Source organism: Mobula hypostoma, chromosome 25, assembly GCF_963921235.1.
Source record: "Mobula hypostoma chromosome 25, sMobHyp1.1, whole genome shotgun sequence".
Taxonomy (NCBI): domain Eukaryota; kingdom Metazoa; phylum Chordata; class Chondrichthyes; order Myliobatiformes; family Myliobatidae; genus Mobula; species Mobula hypostoma.
This window is the reverse complement of record NC_086121.1, coordinates 45,626,864-45,637,075: the sequence shown is the minus strand read 5'-3', so window position 1 is coordinate 45,637,075 and position 10,212 is coordinate 45,626,864. Positions and strand designations below refer to the sequence as shown.

At 43.3% G+C, this 10,212-nt stretch overlaps 1 protein-coding gene across 1 annotated transcript; it reads left to right on the top strand.

The window, feature by feature from the left end:
* The first annotated feature begins 1,101 nt into the window (after positions 1-1,101).
* Positions 1,102-8,863, top strand: LOC134337834 (guanylin-like). The gene is made up of 3 exons (XM_063033132.1): positions 1,102-1,231; positions 7,304-7,490; positions 8,668-8,863. Exons 1-3 carry the CDS (start codon positions 1,160-1,162, stop codon positions 8,730-8,732), a joined length of 324 nt encoding a protein of 107 aa, XP_062889202.1. The 5' UTR covers positions 1,102-1,159; the 3' UTR covers positions 8,733-8,863.
* Positions 8,864-10,212: the final 1,349 nt, after the last annotated feature.

The window sequence follows — 10,212 nt, the reverse complement described above, 5'->3', positions numbered from 1 at the left end:
CTGCTTTTTCTGACGGATGGAGCATAAGTTCTCGGCAAAGTGGTCTCCCAATCTACGTCGGGTCTCACCCATATACAGAAGGCCATGCTGGGAGCACTGGATAACAGTATATGACCTCGACTGTATTCACAGTTTTTATTATGACGTACTGCTGCTGCATCACAACAAATTCTGAAATGGCTGACACGACAGGGCACAGGTTTAAGGTGCTGGGGAGTAGGTACAGAGGGGATGTCAGGGGTAAGTTTTTACACAGAGAGTGGTGAGTGCATGGAATGGGCTGCCGGCAACGGTGGTGGAGGCAGATACGATAGGGTCTTTTAAGAGACTCCTGAACAGGTATATGGAGCTCAGAAAAATAGAGGGCTATGGGTAACCCTAGGTAATTTCTAAGATAAGGACATGTTTGGCATAGCATTGTGGGCTAAAGGGCCTGTATTGTGCTGTAGGGTTTCTATGTTACTATGTTTGTTTCTATATGCCAGAGATATTAAACCTGATTCTGATTCTGACTGAGGATCAAGGAGGGGAGAGATGGAAAAATATCACAGCTGCAGAGGAAGCAGTGACAGCTGTCTTTGCTGACATCCCACGTCAAATGAAAGTTTAGCATTATTGGGAAAGTATTCTGGTATTACTCCTGTGGCAGTCAAGGTGATGCTAAAACTCTCAATACTCATTTCATATGAACCTCTGATGTTTAGAATAGGCGCTGGGGCCATGTGGGGCTGATGGAAAATGCAAAAGATCTTCTGGCAAACACCCTCAGTGATAAAAGCAAAAACCCACCGCGAGAACCTTGAGTGGTGTGTGTCATCAGATCCCCATTTTGCATCTATTCCAAGGACATTGCCATTCTCCCTGCAGTCCTCCTGCACCAAATTCTTCATCACAGGGGTTTGCTCTCATGTTGGAACTGTGACAAATCTCGTTATTGATTAATGGCATTGGGAGAACGCGGCTTATCCGGTGGTAATTAAATTTTATGTGTGGGTGTCACAGTGTAAGGAGTGCAATGTCATATATTATGTTTACACTAATTGTCTTACATCAGGTGACTTTTCACCATGAACCAGAGCCTTAAAAGCTGCCAGATTGCATCTTTCATGAATAAACTTTTCACAGAGATCTCCAGCTAAACTTTGGATTGTGGCTCACCATGAAACTTATTTTCTCTCTTGCTTTAGCTCTCAGTTGCTTGCCAAATATTTTGGCAAATGTTATGGTTCAAGTAAGTGTACAGATGTTTTTAATTCAACTGTAGCAAATGTAATTACTTATACAATTAAAAATATATTACAAATTATATTTTTGTTCTGCTGTGACACCGGGATGTTAAAAGGCATTGCTAGAGAAATATTTTTAAATAATTACTCATGTAATTCAAAGGCAAACTTTTAATGGTGGGGATGGAAGGAAACAGTACATGGGGAAGGAGGGAAATGGTGTTAATAGTGTGCATTAATGGTGTTCACTTGGCAGCCCATCATCACTTTCAAAGTGATTGTGATGCAGCTACAACACAGTTAGAGATCAATGAGAGTATGTGCCAGGAGTATTTTTGACAATTATGTGGGATCTCACTGCTTCGAGGCAGTTCTCAGGGAGTACTGTCCTGACTGACTTCTCCACCTACCCCAGATAAATGCAGAGACGACATGGAACCTATGAACAATAAAACTATGTTTTCATGAGGAATTCTGCAGATACTGGAAATTCAAGCAACACACATCAAAGTTGCTGGTGAACGCAGCAGGCCAGGCAGCATCTCTAGGAAGAGGTACAGTTGACGTTTTGGGCTGAGACCCTTCGTCAGGACTAAATGAAGGAAGAGTTAGTAAGAGATTTGAAAGTGGGAGGGGGAGGGGGAGATCCAAAATGATAGGAGAAGACAGGAGGGGGAGGGATGGAGCCAAGAGCTGGACAGGTGATAGGCAAAAGGGATATGAGAGGATCGTGGGACAGGAGGCCCAGGGAGAAAGAAAAGGGGGAGGGGAGGAAAAAAAACAGAGGATGGCAAGGGTTATAGTCAGAGGGACAGAGGAAGAAAAAGGAGAGAGAGAGAAAGAATGTGTGTATATAAATAAATAACGGATGGGGTACGAGGGGGAGGCGGGGCATTAGCAGAAGTTAAGAAAACTATGTTTTCCCAGGTTGCTCGTCAGCTGCCCTTCATCAGTGAGCCTGGCCAGGTGATGGTGGGTGAGCATTTCAGAGTCAGCAACCACAACTCCCTGACCTTTATCATAACCATGGAAAGGGATAGGAAAGGGGGAAGTATTTAACTGGGGGAATTATGGTGCTGGTAGGCAGGAACTTACGAGCTTAATGATGTACTTGGGCAAATGCACAACAGAAATGTGGAGGTTGTTTAGGGAGCATATGCATCGGGTTCTGGATGGGTTTGTCCCATTGAGTCATGGTGAAGGAACCATGCTAGCCATGAAGGAGCTTAAGAATAGAGTCAGGGGGACTAGAAGGCTTTGGCAAGCAAGATTAAGGAAAACCCTAAGACATTCTAAAGGTACATGAAAATCAGGAGGCTAACTAGGGTTAGGGATAAAAGAGAAATCATGTGCCTGGAATCAGAGGAGGTAGGGGAAGTCCTTAATGAATACTCTGTTTCAATTGTTCTTTGTGATTTTTATATGTGACCTGGATGAAGAAGTGGAAGGGTGGGTTTGTAGCTTTACAGATGACACAAATATTGGTGGTATTGTGTATAATGTAGAAGGTCATCATGGTTTACAATAGGACATTAATAGGATGCAGAGCTGGGCTGAGAAGTGATTCACTTTGGAAGGTCGAACTTGAAGGCATAATACAGAATAAATGGCAGGATTCTGAGCAGTGTGGAGGAACAGAGGGATCTTAGGATTCACATTCACTCACCCATCAAAGTTGCCTCAGAAGTTCATGGCAGAGATGTTTCGGTAGTGGAAAATAATTCTTTCAATTTTCTGTCTCCACATGAAATCATCTCAAAATCTGCACCTCTTCAGCAAGCTCAAAGTGAAAGTTGAGTTCATAGGCATTTGCACGAGTACATGTATGAATGTACAATGAGGCTCCAGGGTAGCAGAGCAGTTAGCTCAATACTATTACAGCTTGGGAGTCGAAGTTTGGAACTCAATTCTGACACCATCTGTAAGGATTTTGCATATCCTCCCCATGTGTGTTTCCCCTTGGGGGCTCTGGGTTATCTTCTACAGCTCAAAGACATGCTGTGTAGATTAATTGGTTATTGTAAATTGTCCTGTGATCGGACAGTTGCTGGGACAGTGTGGCTCGAAGGGCCAGAAGGACCTTTAGTGCTGTATAGATTAATGAATAAAATCTTACTTGCACCAGCATCACAGGTAGATATAAGCAGCATTCCCAAGAAAAGCATATTTTAGGCATAAATTGCACATAGTTTTTTACAAGAAAGAACACATTTAGAGCAACAAAAAATGTTCATTTTAGTGCAGAGTGATATAAGTGTCCATAGTGTCAGACTGTAGTAGTTGGTTCAAGAACTGAATGGTAGCTTTTCTTGAACATGTTGTTGTGGGATTTCAGCCTGCTGTGGATCCTGGCCCATAATAACAGTGGAAAGGTGACACATGTGGGCACGTGGCCAAGTGGTTAAGGCATTGGACTAGCGACCTGAAGGTCGTGAGTTCGAGCCCCAGCCAAGGCAACGTGTTGTGTCCTTGAGCAAGGCACTTAATCACACATTGCTCTGGTGCCAAGCTGTATGGGTCCTAATGCCCTTCCTTTGGACAACATTGGTGTCGTGGAGAGGGGAGACTTGCAGAATGGGCAACTGCCGGTCTTCATACAACCTTGCCCAGGCCTGCGCCTTGGAGAGTGAAGACTTTCCAGGCGCAGATCCATGGTCTCGCAAGACTAACGGATGCCTTTACTTACTCACGGTGACACATGATAAATTGATGGCTTTGAAAGTAATTGCGGTACTAGAATTGTATTAGAGCAGGTGTTTCGAATAGCCGGCTAGTGGTGTAGTGTCATCTGCACCAGACTTCGAGACAAGTGGTCCTGGGCTCGAATCTGGCCGACTCCTTGCATGCTTTCTATCTGTGCACAGTTGAGCATCGAGTTAGCAACTCAGCCTCATAAAACAAAACAGACAAAAATACTAAAGAAATGGCAAGACTGCCACCCAATGCGTCATAAAGCGTGGAAAGGAACAACAACAAACAACAAGTGATCTAATTACTGCAGATGCTGGAAACTAAAATAATAAAAACAGAAAATGATGTAGGTAGCACCTTCCGAGGTAAACAGTGTTAACCTTTCAAATCCATGACTTTTCTCTCTCCACAGACGCTGCCTGAACTGCTGAGCATTTTCTGTTTTTAATGAAGTTGGGAGTAAGATGGTCAGCCCAGCCCTGCGTGCTTGTTATGCAACACACTCAGGGTGATTTCCACTGCTTTAAGGTCAAGCCTTGGGCTCTGTGAAAACTGTTGACTGAATTCTGCATGGAGCTGGAGCTGGAGCTGTTAATTCCTTTATATATTTGCATTAGGGATTGCTGAGTTTCTGCAAACTACAGGCAGTGAGTGCCAGGATTTTGCAGATTCAGAGATAGATTGTGGGTACAGTCTGAATGAGATCTGATCTACACATGCCAAATGAAACCTCAGTCTGGCTTGGGTGAGGAGCTCTATTACTTCATTTGACTCACCTTTAGAGGGTTCCTGACACAACCAAGGCAACCCTATTTGACACAAAACTCTGCTCCCCTTCAGAGGATGAATGTTTCTTGTTAGACTAAATATTACAATACTGACAGTTTGATTTTTGGGAAGAGACCCCTGCACCTTTGACTTAGAACATAGAATATGGAATGGCACCGCACAGTACTCTTCAGTGATTAGTTCATGAATAAGGTTATATAAAACAGGAATAGCATCAGGCCTTTTGCTGACTATGATACCAAATTAAACCAATCTCTTCGATCCATATCCCTCTATTCTCTGCATATTCATTCATATTCCAAAGTCTCTTGAATGCCACCACTCCTGGCAGCCTGCTCTTTGAATAAAATACTCGCCCCACACATTCCCTTTAAACTTCCGTTTAAACCTGCGGTATGTCCTCTAGTTTTTGTCATTTTTACTCTTCGAGAAAGATTCTGACTATCTATCCTATCTCTGCCTCATAATTTTATAATCTTCTGTCAGGTCTCCTCAGCTCTGATATTCCTGATGCAGTTCTACACACTCATTACAGTTATTGGATCGCAATTATGGACACACTTAAACCAAAGCTTTTAACGTTTCTATAACCTCCGAATGTTGGGCTGCAGTTTGTGACAACGTGATGTGACCTTTATCAGAATTTCCTCCTGTTGTTGCCTGAGTCAGTGAATGAAAAGCTTGTATCAGTGACAGTTGTAGCAAAAGGCTGTGGGCCTACATTTCACCACAGAGCCCTGTTTAGCAAAGTTCAAGGTCCAAAGTTCAAAATAAAGTTATTATTATAATATATCTATGTCACCACATACAAACTGAGATGAGTTTTCTTGTGGGCATACACAGAAAATTGAAGAAACCCAACAGACGTAATGAAAGACCATACCCAACAGATCAAACAACCAATGTGCAAAAGACAACAGACTGTGCAAATACAAAAAAAAAGATAGAAATAAGCAATAAATATTGAGAACATGAGATGAAAAGTCCATGAAAGTGAGTCCATGAGTTATGGGAACAGTTCAGTAATGGGGGCGAGTGAAGTTGAGTGAAGTTACCCCCTCTGGTTCGAGAGCTTGTTGGTTGAGGGTAATAACAGTTCCTGAACCTGGTGGTGTGAGTCTTGAGGCTCCAGTATGTCCTTTCTGATGGCAGCAGTGAGGAGAGAGCATGGCATGGGTGATAGGGGTCATTGATGATGGATGCTGCTTTCCTGCTCCCTGTAGACATGCTCAAAGATAAGGAGGGCTTTAGCCATGATGGACTGGGCCATATCCACTACTTTTTGTAGGATTTTCCATTCAAGGGCATTGGTGTTTCTGTACCATGCCGTGATGCAACCAGTCAATATATTCTCCACCACACATCTATAGAAGTTTGTCAAAGTTTTAGATGTCATGCCGAATCTTCGCCAACTTCTAAGGAAGTAGATGCACTGACATGCTCTATTCATAAAGGTATTTACACTCTGGGCCCAGGACAGATCCTCTGAAATGGTAACAGTGAGGGATTTAAAGCTGCTGACCCTCTCCACCACTGATCCCCCGATGAGAACTGGTTTCTGGATCTCTGGTTTCCTCCTCCTGAAGTCAATAATCAGCTCCTTGGTTTTGCTGACATTGAGTAAGAGTTTGTTGTTATGACGCCACTCAGCCAGATTTTCATTCACTCTCTACTTGCTGATTCGTCACCACCTTTGATTCAGCCAACAGTGGTGGTGTCAGCAAACTTAAATCTGGCATTAGAGCTGTGTTTAGCCACATAGTCATAAGTGTAAAGTGAATACAGCAGCAGGGTGGGGGAGGGACTGGAGTGTAAAACTTGTGGTTCAACTGTGCTGAGGGAGTTTGTGAAGCGGATGGTGTTGCCAATCCAAACTGACTGGGGTCTGAAAGTGAGGAAATTGAGCATTCGATTGCACAAGGAAATATTGAGGCAAGGTCTTGAAGCTTGTTGATTAGTTTTGAGGATTGGTGGTATTGAATGCTGAGCTGTACTTGATAAAGAGCATCCTTTCGTATGCATCTTTGCTGTCCAGATGTTCCCCATCTGAGTGAAATGGCATCTGCTGTGAGGTGAGCAAATTGGAGTAGATCCAAGCTGCTTCTTAGGCAGGAGTTAACATGTTTCATTACCAAGTACTTCATAACAGTGGATGTAAGTGCTACCGGGTGATAGCCTTCGAGGCAGGTTACCTCATTATTCTCCAGCACCAGTATAATTGAAGCTTTCTTGAAGCATTCCAGTGAGACTGTGGCACTGTTGCGGAGCCATTCTTTAGATGTAATGTTAAACTGAGGGCACATCAACCTCTCTTACAAGTCTGTTAAGAGTGACTGAGGACAAACTTCCAACAAAACTCTCCAGTGCCCTCACAAATGCTTAAAACCCACTATCTGGCCAACAATTGAAGAGTTGGATCTTGCTGTACACAAATTAATTGTAGTATTTGCTACTCTGTATATTGACCAAACTGCAGATTGCCTCATTGGCTGTATCAAACTTTACCAAAAGCTGAGGTTGTATATGCCTTTTTTAGCTTCAGTTCCATGTCTGGCTGTTGGGTACAACTAAGACTTGCCATTTCTCTATTTCCATAGGAAGGAAACTATACATTCCCTTTGGAAGATGTGAAGCAGCTGTGGGCAGTGATGGGCACTCTGGATAAGTATAACCCAGCTGTTGCCAGCTCCATCTCAACTGGGCTCTGCGCTTCCTCTGAGCTACCAAAGGTGTTGCAACCAATCTGCACCTCGAAAGATGCTGATCAGGTTTTCTTCAGACTGGGTGAGTGGAATTTTGCTGCAGTGAAATATTTCAGGGGAATTTATAGATTTCCCCAATCAGATATCAGAAGGATTTTTCCAAGATTCTGACATAAAGATTACCTCAAGACAGAAGAGGCCAGAGGTTCTGCAGGATAGGGATACTACAGTAAAAAGGGAGAGTGCTGAAACACTCAGTGGATCAGACAACTTCAACTGAGAGAGAGAGAGAGAGAGAGATAACAGTTCAGATTAAAGACCCTCCTTTAGAATTGAGAAAGAGAGAAAAGAACGGATATCAATTTGCAGTGCATTTTCTTGTTCTGAAAATCTGCAGATCTTTGATTTTCAAAGGTAGTGTTTATTTATTGAGATACAGTGCAGAATAGGCCCTTCTGGCCCTCCCAGCAATCCCCTGATTTAATCCTAGCCTAATCATGAGACAATTTACAATGACCAATTAACCCACCAACTGGTCACTTTTGGACTGTGGGGTGAAACTGGAGCACCTGGAGGAAATCCATACAGTCACAGGGAGAACATACAAACTCCTTACAGACAGTGGCAGGAATTGAACCCAGATCACTGGTACTGTGAAGCATCGTGCTAACAACTACACGACCATGCCACCCCGATTGAGAGATTGGAGATGAGGTGACACAGACTGGGTCTCACCATCTGTGCAAGGGATGAAAGATTGAGAGCCCTTGCACCTTGTGAGGGGTGGGTAAAGTCAGAGATAGTATATGGTGAAGATCTAGAGAGGAGTTCTGCGGATGAGCCAGGAGGAAGTGCAAGAGAGGGATAGTTTTAGGATGCAAATGTGGAGAGTAGTGACTACAGAATTTGAGAAACATAAACGAGACTGACTTGAGCTTGTACTTCAAAAATGACTAAAACTGAGAAGAACTGTAACTCAGGCTGTTGACCCACTAACACGAGAGATTCTGCAGATGCTGGAAAGCTTGAGAAACATACAAAATGCTGGAGGAACTCAGCAAACCAGAGTAACATGATGAGGCCTGATGAAGAATCTCAGCCAGAAACATGGTTTGTTTATTCTCCTCCATAGATGCAGCCAGACTTGCTGTGTTCGGCCTGCATTTGATGTGTGTGATCCACTAATACTCTTTATCCACTAAGGGTTACATACATTTGGATTATGATAGAATGAATATTTCTTTTCTTTCCTTCTACAGTGAAGATAGCAGTGCGATCTGATGAATGTGAAATCTGTGTGCATCCTGCCTGCACCGACTGCTAACCTGGGAGTATATATATATAAGCAGTCGCCCGTTAGTATTTTTGGGTCTTCCATCATGGCAATCATCATTTCCAGTAACTCGATTGCTGCTTTATATTTTTCATACCTGTCTTCAACTCTGCCAAGGTAAAAGCCATGCTTTTTTGTAGTTTATATTAGTTGAATTTTGATATAATAAAAGTCATCAAAATCAACATGTTGCTGTCTTCAATTAGGAAGAAATAGATGCCAGCTTCACCTTCTGATCATCCAGTCTCACATTACTGCAAATGTTTGATTTCAATCTACATGAGGCTTTTTTAAATTTCTCATGCAATTTCAATTGAAAAACAACTGAAGTTATGATTCAATATCTGACTGTAAAGTAACGTCACAGTGTTCCCAGAGTGTTCTGCTCCTTATCTGAGATAATAACATTATCAGTGGTACTTTGTTCTGTACTAGGGAGAGACTATAATCGGGGTGCTCCACTCTGGTTCAGAGCGATGTGTGAAAAACAACAGACTGAGTACAGACCCACAATGACCGTATTCATGCCCCTCATGTTGTCTCAAATGTTGAGATGGTTGTTGGTGCCGAACACATTTCACCCATGTGTCAGAAGGACTGTTTAGTGTACAAAACGTATCTCCTCTTCGTGCCAAGCACTGTGAATGGGCCATGAAGAGTGGAATACAAAAGGCCATTTATTTTAAAATCAAAGACAAATAGTCAAAACAACACATAAAAGTGCTGGAGGAACTCAGCAGGTCAGATATTTTTGTGGAAATAAATAAACAGTTGATGTTTCAGTCCAAAACCATTCATCAGCACTGGAAAGGAAAGGGGGAGATGCCAGAATAAAAAGGTGGGGGGAGGGGAAGGAGGATAAAAGGTGACAGGTGAAGCCAGGTGGTGGGAGAGGTCAGGGGCTGGAGAATGAATCTGATGGGAGAAAGGGGAGGAGAAAGGGATCCAGGGAGAGGTGAGAAGAGGTAAAAGGTCAGAGTGGGAAATAGAGGAAATTGGTGGGGGGAAGATAGGGGGAGGGATTTTTTTTACCGCAAGGGGACATCGATATTCATGCCATCAGGTTGGAAGCTACCCAGACAGAATATAAGGTATTGCCCTGAGGGCGGCCACACCTTGGCACAAAAGGAGGCCATGGACTGACATGTCAGAGTGAGAATGGGAATTGGAGTTAAAAGTTTGGCCACCAGGAAGATCCTGTTGTGGTGGAGGGAACAGAGGTGCTCAACAAAGCAGTTCCTCAATTTACAATGGGTCTCACCAATGCATCGGGAGAACTGGACGAAATAGACAACCCCAGAAGATTTGCAGGTGAAGTGTTGCCACACCTGGAAGGATTGCCTGGAGCTCTAAATGGAGATGATGGAGGAGATGAATGGGCAGGTGTGGCACTTAGCCGCTTGCAGGAAAGTTGAGGGGGAGGGGAGGTAGGGATATGTTTGGTGGCAGGATCCCTTTGGAGATGGTGGAA

What these genes read in the sequence shown, in the direction of transcription:
- LOC134337834 (XM_063033132.1), top strand. Translation starts at nt 1,160, where the DNA reads ATGAAACTTATTTTCTCTCTTGCTTTAGCTCTCAGTTGCTTGCCAAAT. An exon ending in TGGCAAATGTTATGGTTCAA is followed by an intron (nt 1,232 to 7,303) that starts GTAAGTGTACAG and finishes CTATTTCCATAG; the next exon opens with GAAGGAAACTATACATTCCC. An exon ending in TCAGGTTTTCTTCAGACTGG is followed by an intron (nt 7,491 to 8,667) that starts GTGAGTGGAATT and finishes TTCCTTCTACAG; the next exon opens with TGAAGATAGCAGTGCGATCT.